At 40.4% G+C, this 27,910-nt stretch overlaps 2 protein-coding genes across 2 annotated transcripts in view; one reads left to right on the top strand and one right to left on the bottom strand.

Moving 5' to 3' along the window:
* Positions 1–198: 198 nt before the first annotated feature.
* On the bottom strand, positions 199–27,169 carry LOC146719105 (peroxisomal membrane protein PEX14-like). Its single transcript, XM_085459027.1, has 6 exons — positions 27,080–27,169; positions 15,568–15,652; positions 8,974–9,096; positions 6,035–6,120; positions 4,166–4,268; positions 199–450 (listed from the first exon to the last, which is right to left on the bottom strand). Exons 1-6 carry the CDS (start codon positions 27,167–27,169, stop codon positions 275–277), a joined length of 663 nt encoding a protein of 220 aa, XP_085315153.1. The 3' UTR covers positions 199–274.
* Positions 445–27,910, top strand: part of LOC146719104 (N-acetyllactosaminide alpha-1,3-galactosyltransferase-like) — a 44,906-nt gene continuing 17,440 nt past the window's right edge. Inside the window, exon 1 of the mRNA XM_085460446.1 lies at positions 445–468. The gene's annotated coding sequence lies outside the window, so the exon portion shown is untranslated. The remainder of the gene's footprint in view (positions 469–27,910) is intronic.

Here is a 27,910-nt window from a genome sequence, read left to right as displayed (position 1 = left end):
CTCCCGATGGTGAGCTCCAGTGACTCTTTTTCGCACTCACCATCTGATTATTCACTTAAAACGCACAATAGACTCATTTCTGATTCATGGGGAGTTTCCCTCCTTGAGGATGACGTGGACTGGGAAGATTTTTTCTGCTCTGCTCCCCCAAAGACTGTAAATAGTTTAATTCTAAACTGGCCACAGCTTTATGTAGTACGTGTTCTAAAAGCTGACCAGTAAAACCGGCAAAAGAGGAACACGACGCTATCAGGTACAACGCCAGATTTCTACCTCAGTATTGGTGGTCTTCTAACAAATTGCTGGGGCTGTCAAGTGAAGGATACAGAGTTCCTGATAAACTGCTACCCACCTGTGATGCAGCTAGTTCCTGGGAGAGGTCCTGGATTTTCTGCTGCTGCTGGACCAGCACCTCCTGGATAGAGAGCAGGGTCTGCTGCAGCTGGCTGACTGTGAAGAACAAGCAGAGTAAGAGATGACAAAGTGATTCAAGTTAGTCTTTTAAAAAAGAAAGAAAGAAAAAAAAAGACGCGCAGCTTTATGTTTTATGATGAAGTTATTTAATTGATACAAAACAACTGTTTTCTTTCCACAATGACAGAACCGATGAGACTCGAGTCACTGATCAAAGCGGCCCTCTGAGAATTGTAATCAAAGCTAATACCGGGTAACTTTAGTCGCAGCTTTTTGGTCCGAGGCGTCGGGGGTAGATAGTGGGAAGGAGGGGGCACATAGGATGGAGGTATTAATCTCTAGTGTCTGAACTTAAATCAAATAACAGTCTCTAACCTTCCATTATCCACCCAGACACTGCCTTCTAATGCATCTTTAAATCCTCAAACGATCAACAAAGGAAAAAACAAGGCTCTCATCTGGGAGGAGGCTGCCAGACAAAATGTCCCCCCTAATCCTAATAAATATTGTTCTTTTTCCATTGACTTTGAAGATTGAATTAGTTCAAGTGTTGGTGTTGGAGGAAGGTGTATGATTTCAAATAACACCAGGCACAGTTTGTTGTCCCTGCTTCCAGTCACGCGTGTATTACCAAACAATGCATTAAGTTTCCCCGAGCTGATTATATTACAGAAAACCAATAAACATTCATATAAATCATGGGCGTGTAAAGTGTTAAATCAAGCCTAATAGGATTAACATCAACAGATATTGTGGCGGTCCACTGCTGAGGTTGTCAGGCCAATGGTTAAAAGCCTGTGCTGCAGCCGGCTGGACGGGATGTAAAGAACCCCTGCTCTCACATTAACCCAGGCCAGGACAAAAGACAGAGCGCCTAGCTTTGGAGCTGGGCTTCTTTTGAAAAACCAGCACAGACAAAATATTTGATCTTTCAAAGACACTAATATCTTGCCGTGACACCTGTGTTTAAATGGGTGGAGTTGTATCAATATAGGTGGGGTGCTTAAACGTTTGATCTTTTCAAGCTTTCTACAGAATACGAGTTCGAGCAGGACTGCCGGTTGGGGCTGGAGACTTTTGTGCAAACAGTTTCAGTTTTTCAGTGAGTTTTGTAATCCAGAGTGCGACCAACCTTTCTAAAGACGGCAATAAAATTAAAAGGTATGGCAACCCGTGCTTAAAAAGGTGTTACTATGACGGGGTGTGCACTTTAAACCGAGAGCTGCCCTATTAGTCTGCGATTCCACCTTACCACAAAACAGCTTATCCAGATGTGTGGGTCACTCTGCCAGCCTGTAATGCTGCGCCTCCCGAATTACCAACGCCACTGCATTTTCAGCCGTCCGCAGCTAAACTCTTTTTAATGTCTCTCCAGAAAGTTGACTCTTTTGTACGGCTTAGACTCGTATTCCCAGTTATCACAGATATGAAGCCAGGAATATTAATAAAGTCAATGACTTTGGCCAGGCATGAATCAGAAGGAGGCTGTAGCTGCGATGTGTGCGTGTGTGCATGCATTTGTGTTAGAGAGAATCAGAGGCAAGATGATGTGTGGTGCTTGCAGCTGCTGTGAGAGGGATGCACATTGTGCATTCAGTAAATTATTCAGTAAATACCTCAATATAATGTACACTACATATGTCCAGGCCTGTCTCTGTCTTTAATGGCCAGCTGGTCACCAATATGGCTCCCACCAACAAAGAGTGCCCAAACAGCCGCACAATTCCATTACAGCCTGGGCGCGCTGAAGTAGTTCCAAGATCCATTCATTAATTGTCTGTGTGAAGTTGTAGGCAAATCATAATGGGAGTCAAGGCCCTTACTCTTGAGCTGAGGCTGGCGAGAGAGACTAATGTAGTCCCCATTCAAAAGGATACATCACCTCATTGCGCCTGGCACTAGAGAAACACATGAACTTTAACAAAAGGAGGTTCGAGCAATTGGCAGCGGCGAGGCAGTCGGTCGCTATTACTCAGTGCAGAGAGGAGCGAGAGGGAGAGGAAGACAAAGAGAAAGCAGGGGGAGAAAACTCTCAGTGTAATTGCAACCCCTCTCCCCAACTGTTAACTACAACAGTCATTAACTACAATAGCAGTGTGGCTACTGCAGTCATAGCAAATTAGTTCCCTCTATTGACTGAAGAAAAGACCTGTGTTTTTTTTCTCTCCCTTTAGAGTCTCACCTTCACACTGGGAGAGGGGAAAAAAAAAAAACTTTTACTGAGAAATCCTGTCTTTGGTAGCAAACAAAACAGGGTTTGCAAGTTGGCAAATCTCCAATCAGTGATAAGTAGAGCAAGAATGGGCAGTGAAGTAGCCAGAGGAAATGTGTTTGCATAGTTGGGAGAAAATGACCATAAAAGAACATATATTTGTTAATCAGATTCAGGGCGGCACACCTTGCACGCGATCCTACACAATTGCAGCCCTCCACCTACCTTTGCCAGCCAGAAAACAATAGCATGGGTGTGACTGGATAAAATGATAACAGCCATATTTTCATCTGCACTACGTTGGTCCGTGACAGAAGCCATAAACTCAGATTCTCGATTTGTTTTCATTTGGAGATGACGGGAAAATCAAACAAAGGATGTCTGTATTTAAAATAATCAGATCGTATTTATAATCAAGTTCAGCCCCTCTTTGTCTCTCAGGCTAAAAAAAAAAAAATCTACATAAACACAGGTCTCTCACTATAGAGCCTGAAAAACAAGTGAGAGACGTAAACAATTTACTAATAGATTAATAATATAAGGTTTACACCTGTTTTACAAATGAAATATGAATTTTAAAAAATTCATTAAGGCCTACCAAATAACATTTGAGACAAAGCTTACCTAAACAGTGCGACTTTCTTTTAAGAAGTGGCATTAATGTTTCATTTAATACCCTATAACCTTGCATGTTTTAGAACTCCGGAACATTTGGTTTAATTTAAAGAATCTGAAAAGGCACCTTGGAAATAAAATGCCTTTTAATTATTATCATTAACACAAAACAAACAATACGGTGTGCCAGAGCCACCTGTCTGAAATGGGGATTGGTAGCTTTCCGGTGAAAAACACACTCTAGTTTAACACTACTGCTAACGAGACCAAAGTTTCTCAGAGTGCCTCTCTCATTTACGCCTCCCTGGATTTTTAATTATACTGACGAAGAGCACGGAAAGCATCTCTCTCCCCGCTTCTTTCTCTCCCTCCACGTCTGACAGCCAGGTTGAGATTCCTCACCTGTCCAACATGGGAGCCGCACCTGTCACCATGCACTTAATCACACCAGGCCCAGCGCTGAGCCCAGACGGCACACAGTGCCACTGCGACTCGTGCACATCATGCACACAAACACAAACAGACACATACACGCGCGCACAAAATTAAAATGAACTTTATGCCCACCTATGGGGAAGAGGGTGGATGATGATGATGGTGGCGATGGAGGTTTGGATGGGGGTGAGGTTGGTGCAGGGCGGAAGGGTGGGGGAGAGATGGATGGAAGGGGGGAGTGAGACGGGATGGGTGGGGTGGAAGAAAAGTTGTCATTTCCCAACTCCTCATTAATATTCCGAGGTTAAGAGCTTTTCAGCGAAACGTAATTAATTGAGCCCGAGCCTGACAGTAAACAAGCAATTTCAAATTAAAGCGAAATGACAGCGGCGTCATTTGTTAAAAACGCGCAGGGCCCCCGATTTTGGCGACAGATAAATGAGGGAAAATGTTAAGGAGGGAGAAAGTGATGAAGATATTAATCTTCACCTGTCTGTGTCAGCGTGCCACTCATTGCCGCAATGTTGCTTTCCATCCTCTGCAGATGCTCCTTGTCCTCTCGGCTTCCCATAATGAGGGGAAGGATGTATTTCTGCAATTAAAAGCATGGCACAATATTACACTTCTCTCTAGTGGATAGGGGGAGAAAGATGAGGAAAAGACAGGGCCACCTAGACGTGGCAGTCCAGGGTCAATGGCATTGTTTTATTGGACTTGTGCGTCACTGTCTAAAGTGCATGATTAAGTGAAAAGATTTCTAGAGCGGATGATAAAATAGGTGTGTACACACGTTCGTATTGAAACCATTAGTGGGTAAGAAAATCAACAACTGTGATAACAGATTAGTCATTTTAAATATAGAGCAGAAAAGTCAAAAACCTGCTGCTTTTCTAAGCAAAAAGCTGCAAACCCAAAAGCATATTTTCAACATTATAAAAAGAATGAAACTGTGAAAAGGACAGTAAAAGCAAGAGACCAGCCTACAGGGAAAAACATGGTGGTGAACACTGAAAATAGTCTTCCAAAACCAAAAACAATGTCACTCTGTTTATCATCTCTGCCACTAAATAAACAAAACTCTACCAAATGATATGTATATCTGACAGCCAAATGAGGAAGTTTGCTGCCCAGTGAGAGGGTTACCCAGACGAGCAGTTTGTGAGCATCTCGCTCAGTCCTTTTCATGTATGTTTCATATAAAGCTAATGTCCGCACATACATTTAGGGAACCACTGAACTGCCTTAAAATTATCTGTATATCTGTGTTTGTTTATTTGCTCTTAAGGCTGAGTAACTGCCAGTTTACAGCTCTCTGCCGGGTTTTCTCTCCAGCTCAGGTGGCAGGCAGCCACACCAGTGCAAGTAATAAACACTTTTTAGAGAAAAAGATTAAATGGGTGTCAACACGAGGTAATTAATAAGTGGGTTGCTGAGAGTGTGGTGTTTACAAGGTGCACCATAACATAAATAAAGTATGGGCACAAGCCTGGACATATGGTGCGACTGGCGCTACACTAGTGACATGACAGCAACCTGTGCCGTCCCACCAGGGAATCCCACCTCCCAGGTGACCGGTGGCTGGCCAACACTGCAGCATGTGGGAAACAGTGGACTGGTACAGTCTGTGAATGTGCATGTGCAGCTTTATGAAAAGCTCTGTAATGAAAAAGGAAATAATAGGACATAACAGCACTAAAGGAAAGCAAGTGCATCTGACATGGTCAGCAGGGCAATATGTACATACATGATACCTGCTCCCCTTCTCTCTCCTCCATACACAAAGGAGAATGGGCTGTCACCTAGTCCAAGAGCTACTGCTAAAGCTCCTGTCCTCCTTTAAAACAAGAGTAATGGCTTCCACATGCCACTCAGACTACTACTAACAACTACTATGGGATTAATGTCAGCAGGGACAAGGGGCCTCCTGAGCTCTTGTTCAAGGGCTGCTAAGCCTGATAAAAAATAAAATAAAATAAAAAGAACGGTGAATACTTTTAGACTGTAGAATGTCAAAAAAATAAATGAAAAAAGTAGTTGTGTGTGGTGTCAGCAGATGTTTTTAAAGCAAAAAAATATCTATTTGAGGGGAGGAGAAAATGTGCTCAGATGACATCATGCTTTGACGTAAAGCAGGGTAGCTTTAATAACAAGACCAAAGTGCTGTTACATAGTGCAGAGGCGTCTTCTATTCTAGCACCGTAGTTCATCATAAACTAACGCTAACCAATTTTAATGTGATATAAGGGAGAGGCAGTGCAGACAGATGTCAGGATGTGGCATATTAACAGCACAACAATTGGTCACATTAAAACAAATAAATCAGTGATGAAACAGACAAAATGAGGTCGTGTAACTTGCCTTGTAAAGCTGATAAAAACAGAATGTGATACCCCCCATAATGATGGCAAGGGCACCATAGTCCCTCCACCTGCAGCCCGTTGGACCTGGACATAGAAGAAAGATTAAACATTAAGCTTTTGACATTAATATGCATATGCACTACTTTGCATGAGAGTGCTAGTTCAACTTATTTATATAGCCCCAAATCACAGCAACAGTGTCCTCAAGGTGCTTTATACTGTTGTAAGGTAAAGATCCTATAATAATAATAATAATAATAATAATAATAATAATAATAATAATAATACAGAGAAAACCCCAAACGACCCCCTATGAGCAAGCACTCTTGGTGACAGTGGGAAAGAAAAACTCCCTTTTAGCAGGAAGAAACCTCGGGCAAAGCCAGACTCAGGGAGTGGCAGCCACCCGCCGTGACTGGCTGGGAGTGAGGGGAGGAAGTCGGGATACAAGACAAGACACAAAAACTTGAAATGCAGCATTAAAAGTATTGCATAATTTCTTTTAAGAATGCTGACTGACCTTTGCACGATTAAACATTTAATATAACTCAACTAGCACTTCTTTCCATTAACAACCCCTGTGGTAAGTCTAGAGCACTTGCCTGTCATTGCAAATAACACATTGTCCTTGGCGTTGTTTTAGCGGGACAGCCACAGCAGCTCTGATTAGTGGTACTACAGCTTATTCTATAGCTCCTGATTACAGCTGAGACTGTAGTGCCACTGATTTTAAAAGGGTCATTGATCTTCCAGTATCCTTTTCTCAGAATCCCATTTTCCAGTTCTTTTCCATGTAGCGCCCTCATGAAGACACGCATATACAGGAGAAACAGCCCAGAAGTGCAAAACTAAGAAAGTCGTGGCATTCACAGGTCATTTTATGACCATGCTAACACAATTAGGTTAAATGAAAAACACTTTTTGTTCAGTAATCAAAGATTACGCAAGTTGTGTATTGGTAATCACAAGTGTGTTCACTTTTGTTGCATTTCATTTTTGCTTAAAGCTTTGTATTTTGCAAAATATTTTGGTTTTGGTAAAACAGTTGACATTTAATTGATATTGAACAGGACTGTACTCACCTCTCTTGTGTGTATGACATAATAATGAACCCTGTTTAAGCAGAACATCTGAACCATAAGGGTTAAGCCTACAGAAATAAACATGCACTCTTTATTGTGCTTTTCTATTAAAGGCTACCATTGTCTTCCAATGGTAGCCTTTCAGGTGGGGGTGACAGGGGCAGATACAGTGTTTATATATAAACCTTCAAAACTAAACAGAAAGGTAAGAGAGAGTGTATTTGTGCTTTTAGAAGTCGCTGTCTTGCTGAATGACAGATAATGTGAAAGTGTGTCATTGTGCAAGCTGTCATCTGGGTAGGCCAACTGTCTGTCAAAGTGGAAATTCCCCTCTTAAGAGGAGAAGCATTCAACTGAAAATGTCACTAAACAACAAACAAGTCTTGAGGAAATATATGAGTTTTTCTTTATTTACTCTGGTGGGGCCAAAATGAATAGGAAATTATTAGAGGCTAGGCCACTGAAGCACACCATTGATATTCTATTACAGGTCTGATTTCACCTAATGGGTTATGTGGTACATGTTTACTGGCTTGAAGTAAGTAAACCAGATTGATTTTGTGCCTTAGCACTTGTGTGATTTTTACATGCAAATAAAATGAGAGACCCGCTGTCATACAGGACTACATGGTATATTTCCAAGGTGAATGCTACTTTATTCTCCATCTCAAGGGCACATTTCATTGGTTTTGCAGCACACTGCAATGATCCTGTAACCTTTCCTATCGAAAATTTTGAATCAATCTCCAACATCCATATGGTAACCACATAAATTTAGGTCTTCGTCAACATAGCTGAGATAGACTTGTCACCTATCCCAGAATACGGCGCATCTGAAAGGCCTGGAAGTCCTTGGGATAGGTGTTTGACCCTGAACAAGCCTCACTGCATCACCAGGGGTCTTCACTTTCTCTTTTCTCCTCTTTTAGGACCTTTCATTCTTTCCCCATCTCTCCTTTTTTCTATACCACTTCTACTTGTCCTTTTTTTTTTTTATTTGGTCACTTAAGCTGTGGAACTGTGGTCTCCATCCCCCGTTTTTCCAATCTCCTCTCAAATTTATTGGGTTCAGTGGAGGCCTTCCTGTCCTTCTACCGTGTGGAAATAGAGATCAGAGTATCCATTACTTCGACAGAGATGGATGCGGGTCCCTGTGCACCGTCCCCATAAGAAGGACATCACAGGGAGGTAGCCCCCTCTTTTCGGCATGACCCCCCATACAAGACTCCGCGCTCTCACCTCATTATGCAGTTCCCTTATAGCCATTTTGATATAAAACCCTCCACTATGGACAGAGAGCTGCGAGTCTTCCTAACTACATGGCCATCCCATCAACATCACATTCATTACAAAACATGAGATGCTGGGGGAGTCAAGGACAGTGTGGTAATAAATGAGGGTGGAATACATCTGGAATCATTGTCATATGGGTTAAGCATTACGCGGACTTCATTCTGCATTGGTAAATCAGTGGACAGCACTCATAACCTCCTGAGGTAATAAAGATACAGGTTGTGGTGTGGGGTCTCGCCAGGAGGAACCCCTTGAAACAGAATGGCAAGAGACTTCATAAGCTTGTGCTCATATTTCCTGTGTCAAAATCCACAGTGCAGGAAATATATGTCGTATGCTACGTATAACCGTAATACTTGTAAAGAGCGAGGTATATGAGGAGCTACAGATAATTTAAACTAAACAGGGTTAACAAAAGTAAGAGGGAAGCTCTCTAACAACACATCTGCAAAGCACAAGGATCTCTGTTCAGTCTCAAATCTTTAAGTCTCAAACTATTTCTGTAGGGCATGCATGCATTTGCAGGTGCTAAAAAAGTTGAAAAAATGATATATGTACTCACTGAGCGGTGCAGGAGGGAGCTGAGCTGCATGGAGTGGATGTGCGGGCCCTGCAGGGACCAGAGGCAGTGCTTCTGTGGAGCCAGAACGCTGGATGGCCAACTCTACCTCTTCATCTGTCAGGCCTGTAATGAAGACACACACTTATAAGGCATTCGCAAAAATGTTCCCTTAATGGGAAAAACCAAATGGCTCTTTGGCTATCATAATGTATGCTTAAATACTTCCCAAGCCCCCCACAAATCTTTCAAGTAGAATTTAGAGAAAGTATGTCAAATCTCATTCAATTTCACAAAGACTCTTTCTCAAAAATGTATTTTCATTTCATAATTCGGAAATTCCAGCGAGAGTTTTTGATTCAGGGACATCCATCAAAGGAAGAGAGTGCGGAAAGGTTCACACAGTGAAATCTGAAACTCTGCTAGCCTATTAACTGCCACCAAAGGCAAAGAAAATAAGAGTCTGTCCACTTCTCCAGTTATATTTCCCATGTGGAGATTTCATACACCCCAGACAGTGAAAATGCATTATTTTAATTTCTTCATTGTAATGTAAATGTATTACATAATTTTGCAAATGCCAATATAATTTAATCTTCAGATCTTTTTAATGATTTTAGTGATGATTAAATTGCAAAGGGCTCCCCGATGGAGAATCAGAGGGGAGGAGGAAAAAAAATCTAATATGAACATCTCCTTTTGTGGCAAGAAAGGATTTTATTTCAGCCACCATATGCTGCCATTGCTGTGGGTCTCATCTTTTAATGAGCATCTTACTCTAAACAAAGAAAATAATTATAACTTTTGATGAAACATGCTGGGGAAAAAAAAAAAAAAAAAACACATTTATAGCAGAACAAGTAAGAGAAAGCTGAAGACAAAAAACCAAAACTGGAACATATTGTAGTTCTTAGATGGAGAAAAGCACCTTATAATGAAGACGCAACACAATTTACATTAGAATATTTTATACTTCTCCAAGATTTTAGCCATTACTTCCTTCTGTAATTTCACTTACTTAATGATAGATAATCAGATTTGTAAAAGAGTCTTTTACTTAAACTATTCCCTCAGGATTTAGTTTCTCACACGCGCTGCCTAATGCTTCCTCCATCTTTTCAGAGATATTGAGAGAACGGAAAGTGTTCGTATGCAGTATTTCAAGTGACTGCTTCACGTTTTCATTAACAGAACAGTATCTGCACAGAGATATAACAGTTCTTCTACTGACCTCCAGAGTGGCCTATACGAGACAGCATACAATAACCTCCATGTGGATTGAAAGTTTTATGAGAAGTCAAATGTAAAGCAGAAAGTTTCAGTTCTGAAGGTGGACAAGATGTGATTTAAAACAAACAAAAAGGAAAAGAGAAACAAGTCCTCCCATTTGAATACCTGTTTAAGTGTTTAACTGTGAAGCAAATCTGAATTCACACTTGAGCATGTACCCGCAGGCCAAAAGAATAACAAATCCTGTGATAATCTAGCAGAAAGCTTATGCCAAGAGAGGTCCCTCCAGTCACCTATTTAAATGCTCAAAGGAATGGCCATGAAAATTGTTGAATAATTGAAGGCAAATATTGGCCAGCCTGTAGCAGAGCAGGTCCTGAGTGCCAGGAAGTGGTGAGCGCCATGCGCTGAGTTTGTGCAGTCAGACTGCACTGTCAAATAAGCAATAATGTGTCCCTGGACTCCTGTTTCATCTGACCGCAGCAGACTACATGGTGACAGACTATTGAGTGAGACATGCGATGATCTCAGTTTCACCAAATAAGACAAGATATATTAAAACAAAAGAAAAGAGACAAAAAAAAAAGGAAATTTCCCTTCACCTTGAAATTTAAGGTCTTTAAAAAGGAAACAAAAAACTACATTTAGGCTGCTGTTGAGACCAATATATGTACATGTTAATAGCTCTTCACATCTTTGATGTTGTTTACGCAGCAAATGAAAGGTTTTTGTTTTTTACCCAACATCAAAATAAAATACCTGGAAATTCCAAAAGCTGATTTCCTGTGAAATTACAGCTTGCTAAGTTGTGTTTGAGGCTCTGATCTGTTTATTGCCGTGGGGGAAGACAACAGCAAACAAAAGAGCCCTCAGATCCCAAAGAAAAAGGAACAAGGTGAAAGTGAGTTTTACATATAAAAGGAAAAGACAAAAAAGGGATTGTGAAATTTATTATGGGTTCCAAAACCTGTGGAATGACCCCTGGACCCCCATTTCAGATCGACCTGTGGGGAGATGAATTTTTTAAGACATAAATTACACCTAATGACGACACCATAAAAAACAACAATAATGGAAAGCTATTCTGTATTTCATTATACTGTATTATTTGGTGCACCTGATACACGCAGTGCCTGTTTATGAGTCACCGTATTAGCAGATGCTCTGCCAAAGCATTTGCTTTGACCTTGCCATTCTCATTGGGGCATGAAATTACGGTGCTGGCACCTCGATATTACAGCTATAAATACTGTAAACTGCATATCTGGGCTACGTTTTCTATTGTCTTTCAACATAAACCTGATCGGTATTTATTTAAAGGAAAACCCATTGCTCGTCAGGTTATTTACAGCTCTATTTTCACTGGCTCATATTCTCTGGGTATTTTTTAAGGGCAAAGAGGCAGCAGGGCGCTAGCATTAAATCTATTTCTCCAATTCTGGCACTTCTGGACTTTATGGGTCAAGACTTAGCCTGGACAGCCAATTATAAGAATTGCTTACTAAAATATTTTGTGTGGTAAAAGGTGAATGCCTTTTTCGCTGTCCTCCAAGGCCTGAACTATGAAGTTGCCCTTGAGTGAAAATTACTTACATTTTGAATATTATGGGAAAAAAAATGCAAGCCAGGGGTCATAAATAGATGGAGGTCAATGGGTTATTAAGGAGAGGTTCAAACTGTTTCCCAAGCTATACTGCCGAGGGAGATTCTACATGTCATTTGGTTCTGTTCAACAGCTTGAACATTGCCCCTAAATAATGACCATTCTCATAGAGTATTCATTTATGTATTAAAAAAGGGGACTCTGCTCTCATTTCCCTGCTTTATCGCCTTGTAGTGATGACAAAGTGGGCAAGGCCTAGGCTAGGTGGCGCCGTGGAGTAATTTATAACCACATCAATCCCTTTACCTTCCATGCAGGCCTTGGTCATTGTCATTTTTGTCCGAGAGGTGAGTCACATAACCCCACTTACAAACAGCATCCTATTAATATCTGGGATGATGAACCTTACTCTTACCTCCATAGCAGGTATGGTAATAGACCAAAAGCCTACCTCTGTTTCCCCTGACCCTCCATCAGTGGCCCACTTCTCAGGGTGAAATCTCTTAGGGTTATTTATTCAACTTAATAACAACTGAGACGTTATTAAAAAATAAATAAATAAATAAAAACAGTCACGCCATCATTTATATCTCACCAACTCCGAATGCCCTGTACCCGTTTCACATGCTGAAATTACCTGTACTGCAGCAAGTATGTACACTCCCTGTGTTTACTTTCCAAAACAAATTACCTTCGGTTTGTCAAACTAGGAGCGGCTGGGTGATGTCACCTTAGGTCCCACGGTCAAAGTGACACACTGAGAACTGGAAAATGTTGTTGACCTTGTCCTGAGAATTTGATTTTTTTTGGTAATTATGTGTGTAACTGCTAATTGTCTGGGTTAAATGGTGGTGCCAAAGTGGAGGCCCAATGCTCTTTAGTTGCTGCATCTGTTAATTGAAGAAGACATAGATGGCACAATTCACTAGATGAGAGTCTAGCGCATTATATTTCACTCAAACACAATAAAATTTACTTGATCTTGGCAGTCAACGACTAAGGCAAAATTGCTTCAAGATTGCGGTATGACAGTTTAAAATGCAATTCATTTCCTCACTCCTCTGTAAAAGACAGGGGAAAAAAGCATCTCTGGGTTTAAATCTTGATTTATATTACATCAAAGTGACAAAGTTTCAATATTTCAGCCAGCTTATTCAACTTCAAGGACTCTAGAAGGGCAGCTTGAAATATTGGACTGCATAATTGCCAATTCATACCCTGAAATTGACAGTTGAAGGAAAACAGAAAATTATATTTTTCAATGAATATTGAAATAAACCACACTATTAGGCTCTCTTTGGAAAAAACAGACATGTAAACAGAGAGGCATCCTTCAGTGCAGATTAGGGCACAAATGCGCTGGGAAATAATATGCACGACTGAGATTATTGTGTAAAGATTCTGCAACATGCAATCAAAGTGGGCCCTATTTTCCCCTTCATCAGCTGTCCAGCGTAAGTACTGGCAGCAAGAGGAAACCAATTTAAATTCCACTCTACCAGGAGATGGTATTGTTTCATTTTATGTGTGCTTTGACATTTCTGGCTGTTAATATAGAGTAAAATCCAGAAGTATTTACATAAATATGACATTAAACTGTATTAGAAATTAAGACTGACACATTTGCTGTGGTGACTGTGGGAGAAGGAGGATGATGATTGAGTTTCTTTGTCAAAAGGTTGAAAGGACAATACATGCTGGGTACAGGAGCATGCAAAAGTCTGAGCACTGGCCTGCTGCCGCCTGTATAAAAGCTTATTGTGGCTCAGCAAGCAGTCACCAATGAACAAGATTACTAATCTGATTCAGTTTACCAACGAGTTTTATGGGAGGAAAATGGAAAGTTTCAAAATCAAATTCTTGTCAGTATTGATGTCGATGCTTCTGAGAAGATGAACAAAGGCTAAAATATATTTTGTACTGATACTTCATTTTATTTTGTTACTATGAATGTAACCCAGAAGTGCAATTCATACAATAATTTATGAATTAACACAAACACCGGCACGATAAAGTTATTTTGTTTAAATTCCCACAAAGAAATATTTCAATCAGGAAATGTGGTATACTGATGAAAAAGGTCTGACAGGTGATTCATCACTTAAAGTACACTTTACTTTTATTTTTAGCAGTCAGCTAAGATTAGTTCCTTACTAAGCGGCATTGCGGTGCAATATCTGGGTTTGATGCGCAGCTTAAAAAAAGCCTTTTCCTGATATAATTTCCTGTAATATGATCAACGTCGATTTCTAAGACAAAAAAAATTACTGTACTTAAATAAAATCACAAAAACACAAAGCAACTGATTTAATAAAGCACGATAGTAACAGTAGAGCTTTTTTCCTGAAACAGGAGAAATCTTAAAGCTTGAGTATTGGATTTAAACAACTTCCAGGTTTACTGCTGTATGACTGTACAAGTCAAGAGTTATCCTAAGAATACTGCAGAGTGCAAACATACTTTGTGCTTAGTGTTTCATTGCCCATATCTCCCATCTCTCTCTGTGTAAGATCGATGTCCTTATGCAAATCCAGAGTTCTTGTTTAGATCTACAGCGGAACCGATTTTCCAAAATAAATCTGCATTAAAGCATCATACATATTTCATGGACTTAAAGTGCAGTAAGAGCAAACCGATTTGGATAGTGGAGCTCCGTGGAGTTTGCATCAAGGCTGAAAGTAAGAAGAAAATAAGGTGCAGCATGGCATCCTTTGACAATAATGAGGCCTTGTTACATTTCAATTAACCAACAGCAGACTGATAACATGCCTTAGTTGTTAATAATGAAAGAAAAAGACAAAAAAAATACATTTCAAATGATATCAAGAGAGCCATATGAGATGAGTGTAGTAGCAGCCGGCAACCATGGATTTGGTTTCGGGTTACCTTTCCTAGTCACAGAGCTTTTAGGCTCACTTTTCACTGTTTGGCTGAATGCAAAGTCCCTAAGCGCTGTACAAGTACAGTCCCCACACACTGAACTGTCTCACTGCAAATTTAAATAAAAACACTCCCCACAAAGTGTTTATCCAAGGTAAAAGACACACACACACTGTACATACTATTACAGCTCAGCCATAGGCTGACTGTTATAAATACATGGCATAACACTGCAGCTCTACTGCTGCATTATATTGAACTGACTTAAATGAGTTCAGAGTAATAAAGCTTTTTACAACTTTTATTGCACAAACAATATTCTACTGTGTGTTAGAAATATCTCAATGAATTGCAAAGAAAGTGAAGAGTCAGCAAACATTCCAACCTCCCCTGCTTAGAAAACCTCCTCGTGCCGTGCCTCAAATTTACGATAACTGTTAAATTAAGTAAAAGGGTTAAAATGCTGGAAGGCAATATTGATAATTCCATTGAAAATGCAGAGGGAGTTTGTCAATATTAATTTCCCTGAACCCAAAGGAGCATCCAGACTGGTGTGTCATTTATTCACAGAGCCTGAATCATGCTCTCTGAAGCTAAATCGACCCCTATTAGGCCCCCCTGAAGGCAAAGATCCATGGCCACAACCTTTGACCCCAACAGAATGATCTTACAAAAAATAGCATATCGTTAGCTTCATAGCATAATTGCCTAAGTCATTTGACTAAGTCAATGACTTAGGCACTTGTGCTATGAAGCTAACGATATGTATCTTTGCCAACCGCATTTTGTGGATTGTAATACCACAGCCATTTTCCCCCAAATTATGTATACTGTTCACAGCTTTCAGCTTTCAGCATAAATCAAGCAAATGAGAAGTCTCTCACCTTTTTTCTTCAAGAAGGTTTTTCTGAGGGCCAAGGGACTCTGATGTACTTTTGGGTTCTGTAGAAATTGTACAGCAGTGGTAATCTGGGGAGAGACAAATGTGATTTAATCCCTCGTAATGATATAACATGAGAGGAAGAAGATAAGCTTTGCAGCAAACTGATGCTTTTCACAGCACAAACAACAGTCTAGACCTTCTTTAAGAAAAAGGTTCATTATCAGTCCAACCCCACAGGAAAAAAAGAAAAACCTTAAATGGATTCCATTTGATAGTTGCTTTTACGCTCCCCCCACACCCAGCAGTGAGGAAAAAGACCACCTGACCACTTTCCAGCTAAATGTGGGGAATGACCAAATCAGCAGTTATAAAATTAGCCCATCAAGAGTGCTGGACAAATGGAGTATGGAGCTTAATTTGCTATTACCCTCTTAAAGACAAACTTCCATTCTTAAGTGCGGAGTGGAAGAAAATCTATACTTAATGCAGAGGTGATCATTTGTATCTAATAACTTGAGAATCCTAGGCTGAAAACTTCTGTAATTCTTCCAGTTAAAAACCTGCCATGATCAAATCACCCAGCCTGAATGTTGTAATGACTTGAAACGTTAATGCACTAGAACGTTAAATAGCATCAGAACACCAGTAGTTTTAAGTGCATTGCGTTCATCGATTCTATTATGTTTTCCTTCGAGATGCACCTTAATTTTCCACCCCAGTATGCATTTCCAAGAATTGGAGGGAGGGGAAAAAAATCTTCCTCAAATGGCATTAAAACATAAATTTGAAGTGGGCGCCATGAAGTGGCGCCTCCTAAAATAGATAAATATGTAAGAACACAGAGAAAGGGGAAACACACTAGAGAGGAGGTTTCGATGACTTATTATCGCACCTGTGGTCCCCGTGATTCAATTGTAAAAGTCATCCCTCTAATAGGTTGAAAGGTTTTGATTACTCTTCTTTTCTCTTAGTGTTGAAAGATACAAAGTGATTGAGCGCCCTGCCAGTGGTAATTCATTTTGGGTAATGCATTGCATATACTAAGAACCTGTTTCAATCCAAAAGAATTGCAGTTTAAACTTGTCCAAGTGGTAGGAGTGGCAGTGAAGCTGTTTAAAAAGTGAGATTTCTGTCACAAGCACACAGTACAGTAGAGAATTATAGCGCAGGCATCTTTAAGAAACTTAGCAAACGCGGATTACAAACAAACCTAAAATGAACATCTGAATAATAATAACATTTCTTCTTTATACAACCCAGTGAACCTTTCATTAAAATGCACCATTTTGACTTCATGAGATCGCTGCCACAACTGATGTACACACTAATCTACATTTTCACTGGGACAACACGGTGACCTTGATGTACACAAGGGTTACGCAAGAGGTGCGGAATTTCCTGGATCTCTATATATGCTGAGAGCTTTATTAAAGCCAGTCACCCGGAACCTTCATTGTGACAACCAGATTAAACCATTTGCATGGTGACCCCGTAACTGATGTTCTGGGCCAAAAGATACAGTCAAAACACAGAGAAAATATCCCTTTGATAAAAAAGACAAAAATCACTGTCCAAGTCAGTGAGCCATTACCACAAGTCACAGCATGTGGTACTGGCGGAAACTAGAGATAATAAACACACTAAAATCTAATACTCCAATATTTATTACGGTAAATAACAGAGTTATATACAGGAGGCCCGCTGAGAGGTAATGACCTAACAGGGAAAGAATATGCTGAATGAGCAGTCCTTGTTTACATTCGCTTAAAATTTCAGTAGCACAATATTGACAAGAAAATTGTATCAGCGTTAACAGGCGTAAGTGTGACATCTTAGTAAGGACCGCAGCTAGCTCAGCGGCAAACTAATGAGGCAAATGTCCATTTGGTTAAAACTGTTGTGGTAGATCTTCAGGGAGAGGAAAAATGCACTTCTTAGCAGATGACATAGATGCTTTGCACAAGTTCCATCCAGACATCTCAATCAATTATAACCACATTGCACAGATTTCAGTCTTGTTATTGACTTATGGATCACCCCAGTTATAGTGTTGGGTAGCACACAACTGGGGCTTTTAGGAGGGCGGGGGTAAGATGGATAACAGTACAAGGCGCATTTGAGTAGACAGCATAAATAACTAAAACTGAAATTAGGTGAATTTCCTTCCTTGCAGGAAACTGGTAAATGATTTTTGGTGCGAAGAACAATTAGGCTTCTTTGTAATACCTCTTGTAAAGGTTCGACTCCTAATGCACCAGAGTGCTCCATGTTAAGAGCGATAATCTTTGCAAACCAGATAACCAATAAAGTGTCAGGTAAAGCCGAAAAAGAGGTGAAAACTCAATCACAGAAAGAGATAACATTAACCAACACACTTAAAGAGAGTGAACTTGATGAACGGACAAGATTACAGAAATGTTATTGAGTTTGAATTGGACAAGAATTTGCACTGCACTTGTCTGAAAATTACAACTGCAATACCTTGAATTGTGAGAAATGAGGCTGCAATCCAATTATGTTCGAACTGCATGGATAGACGCCTGAGGGAATCCATGTAACCAGTTGTATATTTTTGCCCCAACTAGTAACGGCACTTAACCATAATATACCGTAAGACCCACCTATGGATATTTTACAGGAATTCAAGAGCAGGTGTGAGCATCTGGGAAATTCAGACTTTCGATCATCAGACACCAGTTTGTGGTATATCTTACAATTGATCATTTGGGCTGGTTTCTGTATTTGTAGCTAGTTTCAGTTTTAAAGTAACCAGAATTTTAACCACGAGAAATTAAAAAGAAATCTGAGAAGAGAGAAAAGATTTGTGTTTTCAGTCTGAATTATTTAGGCCAACGCAAACCACTACTTATCGAGTAATTACTGTGCAATACGGTAAAAATGCAGTTTTAGGGTTGCAAACATTCTTGGAATAAACAAGAACACTTTGATAAAAGATACCATACCAGAGTTTAAAAAAAACCAAAACTCAAGATTTTCCATCCACAGTCTCGTGGTATCACATATTCTTATCTAAAACACTTCAAACAATTCAAAAAAAAAAAGAAAAGAAAAGAAAAAGAAAAGAAAAAGACGGAAAAAAAAAAGAGAGTGCAACATCAACTTTTTATATTTTTGAACAGGAAATGACTGGCATGTACTGAGCAACTCTTTGCTCCTTATCTGTTCTGCAAAAATATGTACACAATTTGTCTGCAACATTGAAAAGATTTGCAGGACTTGATGGAACTAGAAGCTGGGTGGGGGTGCAATTGAGGGTCTAAAAGGAAATCATTAGCAAGTATAGAATTCGGGCTCAGTGTGAATCAATTCATTCCAAATTGCCCTGGCCTGTACATTTGTGGAGAAGTGCCCCTGATATAATAACAGACTGATAGACATGAACAAAAATTGTGTTAAGCTAGTCTCAAATTTCCCCCCCAAACACACGTTTGGAGGACCAAAAGCAGGAGAAAGTGAGAGACGGCGAAAAATGAAGCTCTATATTAATTTGGTGCTTTCATGGATGATCTGCTATCAGGGGCAGCTGTCTTAAATGACTTAACCCAATACCTTTCTGATATTAGAGCCCTGCCAGAAAGGAATTAACTTTTAATGCAATTATTGTATTTCCTTTAGTTGCCTGACTGCTTGATGTGGCCAACAGTGCTTTTTAATCTTTTTAAAAGAGCAGCTTTAAATGCCCTTCTAATTGTGACAACCTTCTTGCCTTAATGTGACCTTTAGTGGAGAAAGCAAGGCCACTTGGGAACAGCTATAGGGAATTACTGACCCTGAGAGACATCAGGAAGTGAGATGCAGAGCTGGCCATTTAGCTAACATCCACAGTTGTTCAGACACTCCAGGAGCTTCAAGGGCCCTGCTGGAGACGAATCTTTCTAACAATGACTGTACAAAAAGAACCCTTCATTTCTCACTCATTGTTGCTTGTCCCTTCATGTGCAGTGCTTTTTCAAAGAAGTTAGAACGTTACAAAATGAAATGAGAAGCAATTACCGAAACTTGTCTTCAGCATAAGCAAAATCTGATAAAGGGTTACTGGTTAAACGTGGGCATTTCTAAACTACTTTGCATCTGTTCACACGTTGCCGGGTTGGCGTTTTGTGTGTTACACTCTGAAATGTGGTCAATCTTTATTGAATTATCCTAACTTTTGAAATTTAAAGGTCAGAGTCAACATTTCAGCAGATGAAAAAGGGTCATGGAAAACTTCATTGACATTTGCGATGCAAAGGTTTAAAAATAACATGCGCTGTATCAGTGTCAGAGCCATGGGCAAGGCTACGATCATGACATCAAAAGCATATTATGCAATTTTTGTAAAAGGGGGGGTTGGTGGACGGAAATTGAGCTTTTTTTTTTTTTTTTTTTTTTTCAAGACCACTGCATATAGAGAACAAACTTTCCATTCAGCAGCATTTCCCTATCAAAGTTCTGACATCACAAACATGGAAAAGTTGAGTGGTTTAGTGGTGAGAAAAACCGAGGGCCGTAGTAGACTGTATTCGACAAGGCCACCGACAAAAAGGTAAAAACGCACTTAATATGATATTGTGAATAACGCTACGCTTGTCAAAGAGAAAGAAAGGGGGGGAAGCTGCATTGTTATTTTCGAAATACAAGCAATTTTTAGAAAAGTGTAAAACTTTCAAAACTGTGTTTAATTTGCTGGAAATGTTTCGCTTCCTACAAACTTTAAGTTCAGAATTGTCGTCCCCCCCCCCCCCCCCCCCCCAAAAAAAAAGAGAGAAAAAATGTTTTATTGGCTTCTTTTTTTACTGACTTGCAAAATAATTGAACTTCTTTCAAGAGCCGGTTGTACAGGGTAAAAAAAATATCCTCATTCTGCAGAACGAGCAGAATAAGAAAGTAGCTGAAGCTGCCACGTGTTTTAACGGAACATGAAGCAACAACAAAGTCATGCGCTTTCTTTATTCTTGCGAGATCTAAACATGAAGACAAACAGGTGGCACTCGGCCAATTCAAAACTAGCCTGACAGATACGCTATAAAGCCGAATCTGACATTTCTTAATGTGCAACTGTCAGTCGTGCTGCCTGGGGTTGCCTTTGCTAAACTAGTGAGACAGATGACTGTTTAGATAAGGACATCCCCAGTGGGGCTCCGAGAGCCCCAAGAGCCCTGATGACTAAAGACGTGCGACTCTGTGAGTGACACCTCACTTTCACTTACTTTGGGCAAAAATACTGCCTAGCCCTATACATTCCTTTTAATTCAGGTAAAAGGCCCAAACCATGAGTTTGAAGCTGCTCTCAGAGATGAGGGTCATCAGAGATTAACCCATGGCACTTTAGCAGTGGGGGTGCAAGAAGCGAGTCGCAGCGAAGCACAACAAACTACTTAGCTACCACAAAACATTCCAGCCCCTTCTCAGCTGCAATCCAGTAATGGATACTTCCTCAGCTCCTCGATTGGTCAAAATGTTTTCATACAATAATTTAATTCAGAAACACATTTACAAAGCAGGAGTAATCAATTTTAATTAGTTGATTTTTTTTTTCATTCGCATAAAATTTAATGTACTGCCATCGATCTCCTTTGTTCTTTAATGCAGTGGCTCTTTCCTGTAATTCGAAGCTTTTTCTTTTTTCTTTCTTACGCAGTCAGTGATGACATTGTGTGACAAGCAGCTCAGTGTGCTTTTCAGTGACCGTTTTCAAAACATGAAAATGCTCACAACGCAACTTTATCTACGCACAGCGTAGCAAAAAGAAAATGTGGTCATAATGTGGTCTGTAAATGCGTCGAGTATGAAAAATGTTCTGTTTAGAAATGACTCCGGTCAAATATACGAGAAAAACGTTTGAAATAGAATAAAAGACACTAAACTGTCAGAAACTTTCTGATCATTTCTTGCCGATTTAAAATGTATCATTAAAATGTTTTTGAAAAATCAAAAAGATAAACAAACAAAATAAACAAAAGCAGCAAGAGTTTCATGTATGGTTTAACAACAATAAACAGTAGAGTTTACAATGAAAACTTAGATGAATGGGAAGCAATAGAAAGTGGTTTGGCTGTTATAAAAACACAAACACTCTGTAGTGTTTTTATGGAACATTTTAAAATAGCAAATTTCATAACAAAATCTACACTGAGGTTAACACAAAATGGCTAAACATTTATATTATGCCATATTTATATGGCATATATATAAGTTCAGTTCTTCGGTAAAGAGAAATGAGAGACGCAATTTGCTACGGTACCATAAAGAAGCACAGGGTCTTTTCTTAAACCTGCCACTGCTCTGTGTGTTGTCCTTCACATCATCAGGGCCTGCCGGCCTTTCACATTCAATTAGTTGATTGAGGCAAAATGCAAGCGGCACCAGCAGCAAACAACGTGAAGCTTGTGTCCAAGCGACACACCACAGAAGTTGTGTTGTGGTGTCAGGAGAAGAGCTGCTTCCGTCACAAGCAACTTACAGTGACAAGCCTATCCTCCTCTGTTCATCCAAAACTGCTCTGCTCACTGAGGAAGCACCCACCCGAGTATATTAGACTTGTATTTTCTACCTATCAGAAGGTTGGTGGTTTGATCCCTGGCTCCTTTGATCTGCATGTTGAAGCACTGTTGATCATGCAAATGAACCCTGATGATTTTTTTTTAACTGTTTGCCATCCGTAAGTCAAATACTTGGGTTAGTTATGTATCTCTAAAACTTGGACTTCATAACTTGAAATTTGAAGTGACAGTAGGTATCTCTACATTTAAAATTTCAAATTATATCAGAATGAAGTGTCAGATTCAAGCTTCTATAAACATTAGATAATATTCTATAATAGGGATTGGTCTTAAAACCTGTTCAGTGGATTAACATAAGATGTGGTACGTACGTTCATGTTCCCCCTCATTACAAACTGGACTTCAATGATGTTCGGACTTTTCCTGTAAGGCGGCATTGGTTTAAAAAAGTCTACTTGCGTAGTAGTTGCTGTTTCAACAAATACATGTGGCAACTTTTCCAGATTCCCATCATCATCATGCATTATGTTTATTGCCTGTTCATGAGGGATCACATGCTACTGTGCTAAACTAAAAAGGAAACATGATAAAACTTTACCAGTGTGAGCATGTTAGCATTCACCTCAAAGCTCTGGAGTAAGTTCAGATTCTCTGAGCTGCTGGGCTGTACTATTTTATAATATACATTTGCTTATAGGTTAGTGGTTTTTCTATGAATGATACAATTCCTCAAACGTGCTTCAGCAATAAATGTGAGGAAGCATAGGTCACCTCCAAAAGCTTTCTGTGGCTGCCCCTCTAAAAGCAGCCTACCAGCTCTGAGCGGCCGCTGAACACTGGCTCCTTCCTGGTGAAAATGAGAACATTTGACAAGCCAAGGTCACCAGGGGGCTTTGCCTGTATAAGGCTTCAATCGCAGAGCCCAGGAAACACCGCAAAGTCATAAAGCACTTTGTCATCACTCGCTATATAAACTCTCAACAATCAAGTGGGATCACATTCCCTGCCTCCCACCCTCCCACTTTGTGTGGCCCGTGTCACTTGATTTTCTCCTGGCGCTGTTTCAAATCCAAATGGAGTACGTGGATACTGGAGGGCTGTCATGTATAAGGCTGTGGGGCCTCTTTTGAACCTGAAGGAAAGCTTTAGTCACTTCACTGACAGGTAAAGGAAGGTGCTGGTAAGGAGCAATGAGGGAAAACAGCAGCAAGCTGTTAAAAGAACAGGGAGGTGGGTACTGGCTGGCAGTATTTATGAATGGTCCAATAATGAGCCATCGGGAGCGTGGTGGCCATGAGAACATGAGGGGAGACAAGAGGTAGAAAAAACAAATGCCCTTGTCCTGCACTCGTAGAGAGATTGGATTATCCAAGGGAAGGCCTGTCAGCCGGCTGAGGGACCGCGGCTGGAGGCGGCGCAGGGGCAACAGGTGCGACGCTTGCTAGCGTTTGTGCAAATTAGACTAATCACAGGGCCTGACTGTGGAACACCTGAAGCATGCTAGTGACCAGGCAGGGGAAAGAGGGGGGAGATGTGGAACGAAAAAGAAAATGAAGGGGGAGAGTTCAGCACTGGCTTTTTTGCAATCACAATGGGCCTTGCGTTCTGTTAGACAGCTATTTAACTTTATACAGAATTTCTCTAAGCATTTAAACACTGACTGTGGTTAATCTGTAAAGCTGCAGCGAAAGACCACAGAGTGCTTGCAACAGAGGGACGAAGCCACCGTGACCTTGCTTATTGGTGCGTAAAGTTTTGAAACCCTCTAGTTAGTGTTTTTTTTTTTTTTAAATGTGTTTATGACCATGTTTAGACAAAAAACAGGGCGATATCAGTTAAACCTAACGCCGCACATGATCCAGTCTATTAAATCTGACAACAACAAAAAAAAAATGCAAATAGAAAGAACAGTGAAACCTTTTAGTAAAATACTAAACGAGTCAAAACAGCACCAAACTGCTACTTAAAGCAGCCCTGGACTCCAAGAATGCATAACTTTAAGCCTTGAAAGAGCTCAAAGTGGTGAGTTTGAGTGATGAATGCTCATTAGCTTTACCAGCTTTCATTGATGGGAAAATGAGCTTATAGCGTATTTCACATATTTTTCACAAGCAGCAGCCTTCAAGGCTGAAATTTTAAACCAATAAGGAAATGCCAAAAACTGCAGTTCCTTGAATGGCTACTTGAAGCTAACTCCAAAAAGTGAGTCCATCCCCATAAAATCCCATGATGGAATTCCCATCTTCAGCTATAAAATTAACAGGTTTACAACCTGGTAAAAAAAAAAAATATGGCTTTGCTCTCTCTAAGTAATTTCAGTACGAGGGGAATTTTTGCTTTTTGCAACTCGCCTGGATTTTCTACCATTTAAAGACTTTTGTAAAGATACATAGCCACTGTGATTGTGCTGACACAGGCCGCTGGCGGTAGCAATCTGCTGCTTTCAGACATTTTAAATGCAACTTTTTTTTGACAAATTATGTGATTTGTTAGGTGGGTAAGTGTAAGAACAGCCTGTTGAAGAACATTCAAGTATTTTAATTAAGACTTGTTCATGTCTATTAAAGTTCTGCAGTCAGGTGACTACTAACCACTTGGTGCTAACTTGTCTGCCATATTCACAGAGGTCTTAAAACTGCTCCAAGACTACCTTGCAACCACCAGTTATGAGGAAAAAATGTTTATACTTTGACTGGTTAGAAGAAACCTCCCCACCACTGCTTTAGACACTAGAAGGGAACATGCCTACATGGTCCCGAACTCTAGTAGTTTGCACCGGTCACCTGTAGTTGTGACCATGGAAATTTGTTAGCAATCAAAGCAATAACAAGGAGGTTTTTGGTGCAACTTATTTAAGCTCGCAACAGGCAACAACCTCCAGGAATTATTTACCAACCAGTCGGGGAATATGCGTTTTGGAAAACTGCAATCGAAATTGGGCGAAATATGCGAAACCATGTAGGCCATTTTTGCATCTTCATCATGCTAAACATAATATGCTTATGCTAATTAGCAACATAATGCTAATTAACATGCAAAGTAGGCTACAGCTAAGGTGAGCCTGCACCAAAGAGTGCAACTTGTCTGGGACACATATCTTTGCAATAGGGGACTTAACTGGATGCCAGCTGGTTGTCTTCTAGTTGTAAAGGCAAGGTTGCTTTCAACAACTAGCCGTCTTAATGGAAGGATGGAAATCTGTGAGGCTCTGGCTGAATTAAAAAGTGAAATTGTGGGTATGTACATGAAACAAGTTGGATTTATCACAGTTAATCATCATATTATGATTGCATGTAGCTGTCCACTTGACCCCATCACCGTTTTATTGCCGTCTTAACCCACAAAGATGGAAACTGACTGTGAATGGCGAGTGGTAAGCAACACGATCACAAATGCATTGCACTTGGTCGCAACAATTGTAGTGTGCAGCGGTGGCCAACCACACAAAGAAAATCTGGCTAATGTAACTACTCCACCGAATTACCACAGAAGTTGCCGGGAATTTACTGCGTCTTGCATATGAGTAAACACAACCTATAAAGAAAAGAAAAGAGGGTAGCTGAAGCTTTTCAGTCAGGTTAGATAACACACAACAACAGGACTGAATGAATCATCAGTTTTGTCCCTTTTGTCACACAGTTTTTTTCTGTTTACTGTAAATACTTTAAAATAGACTTTATTTTTCTACTCTCTTGAAGGCTATTAAAAGCAGAACTTTTCAAAAGTCTACACATTCATAAGATCATGTCCTATACCTTTCAAGCTGTATGCGCTGAATCACTTCCAGAGTTTTCCAGAGCCCTAAGCGTTCACCCACCAGACACGTGTGAGTAGTAATGAGTAAATGGGGTCTGCGAAAAAGGGGGAAGGCCGTACATTCATCGACCTTGTCCTCCAAAATTGGCATGGATTGTCACAGCGAAATACAATCCACATTTCCATGCCCTTAGACGGGAGGAGAGCGAGTAAAAAAAATAATCCCAAAATCCCTCAGTGGACACCCAATGTCTTGTTTTGGAGGGTCTGCGGTACTCCGAATTCTTCTGGTAACAGAAACCCAAAGTGAATGATGGACATTTTCTATTATTAGCATCAGCAGAATCTTCCCAACCTTTGCTTCTTCCATGCTGCAAATATCACGTTGCTGATGTATTCCATATTAAATTACTGAGTTTTAACTGAGCTGTGCTGAGCAGTGTCTGTTATCAACAACCATAATGTGGAAGATTAGCACACACATGATGCCCACCTGTTGCCCAGCTCTGTTTTATGAAGGTCGCAGCTGTGATACTGAAACCGGTCTTTTTAAAGGCTCTCGTGATGTTCATACGGGGCTGCTGATATTCAAGAGTCATTCAACAGAAATAAAGCTGATTGTGACACGTTAATTTTAATTTTAAATCCCCCCGGTGTTGTTGCTTCTTCCTTGCAGTTAAAACAAAAGAAGAAAAAGAAAAGCGATGACTGCTTTTTAAAAGACTGTCCGTTTATTCGGCATTGTGAAGGATTTAGACCAAAAGTTATTGCCATTGTCTGTAATTCATGCACGGAGGCCGCTGGATTTTCTCATCATAGTTTTATTTAAACCTTTCTGCTCTCCTTTAAGTCGGAGATTACTACAGCAGTTCAACCAGTTCTCACGCACAAACACATTTTCTGTTTTGGTTCCACATCTCTGACCAAAACTTCATCTTTTTTTGTTGGGGTTTTTTTTTTCCAGCTTGACCTACAACTGCTCATTTTCGAAAGTGAGAAACGAGCGACGCTTCCTGCATCGTGCGACCACATGACTTTGTCCGTTTTCTTCACATCGTTTCAGACTGCGCGGCTCGCAGCGAGAGCAATTATTAAGGCGAAAACGATGCAGGTGCACATGCACGCCCAATAACTTCTAACGCTCTTGTATGTACAAACAGACAAACCACTTTAAGCCGCTTTCATCATCATTTTCTTTCTGCTGAAATTACCGCTGAAAGGCTTTCACATTATTAACATAAAAATGAGTCACACTGTGCCGGTGCCAGAGTCAAACGGTTTTACAGCTCTGTCGAACGCTGTCTGTTCTGTGTTCCAGCCGTCATCGCTGAGCAGAAACACCATGTTGGACCATTCCAGCTTATTGTCAGCCAATATGCCAGGCTTTTTCCCTGAAAGAAAATGATCCCGTCCCCCTCGGACTCACGTCAAATTAACTAAATTTACAGCTTAGCACTTAAGAACTTCTCCATTTGCCAAGAAAGCAGCAGCAGCAGGCCTCGGTTGCCAGTTAGCAGCGCTTCGCTGTGGCAAATGAAGTGGAATGAGAATTGCTCTAGCTTCTGAGAGAGAGAGAGAGCGCCGGTCCATTTGACTTTTGTTTTTTTTTGCTGTGAGCTCTCTCCTTTTGGATCAGAATTATAGAGTGATGAAAGGCTCCCACTCAACTCCGGAGACCTCTGGTCCAATTCTGAAGCGAACTACTTGAAGGGTAATGGCCGCGTGGCGGTGAGCCAGCCCGGATCAACCGTTTTACGCGCTTGTTTCTGGTCGCTGTCTGCTACTAGTTGTTTGCTCTGCTGGCAAAGTTGTGTTTAACTCTGCGGATGACTAATCTGTGGCGATGGGCAAACTCGAGGCAAAGTAAAACAAATAGAACACAATGTTTGGTATTTCTTAGTAAACATTTATGTAACAGGGCTGACAGGAGGCTCGTTTTTCACAAGCTGTTTAAAGGGCCTCAAGGCTAATCTTTCCACTGGATTCTGTTTGTGTTTGTAAGATGACAACTGCATGTTTACCAAATAACATGTCCCATGTAACGTTACACCATCACTCCACCCTCCACAACCCCCCCCCCCCCAA

The sequence above is a fragment of the Copadichromis virginalis genome, linkage group LG1 (assembly GCF_057382275.1).
Source record: "Copadichromis virginalis isolate Kocher_CV1m ecotype Utaka linkage group LG1, C_Virginalis_male_GT1.1, whole genome shotgun sequence".
In the NCBI taxonomy this organism is placed as follows: domain Eukaryota; kingdom Metazoa; phylum Chordata; class Actinopteri; order Cichliformes; family Cichlidae; genus Copadichromis; species Copadichromis virginalis.
This window is presented reverse-complemented; position numbering and strand designations above follow the sequence as displayed.

Coding starts and splice junctions, on each gene's coding strand:
- LOC146719105 (XM_085459027.1), bottom strand. CDS start 27,169: ATGGTGTTTCTGCTCAGCGATGACGGCTGGAACACAGAACAGACAGCG. Junction 15,653..27,079: donor TTGACTCTGGCACCGGCACA/GTGTGACTCATT, acceptor GTCTCTCCCCAG/ATTACCACTGCTGTACAATT. Junction 451..4,165: donor TGGCACGCTGACACAGACAG/GTGAAGATTAAT, acceptor TGTTCTTCACAG/TCAGCCAGCTGCAGCAGACC.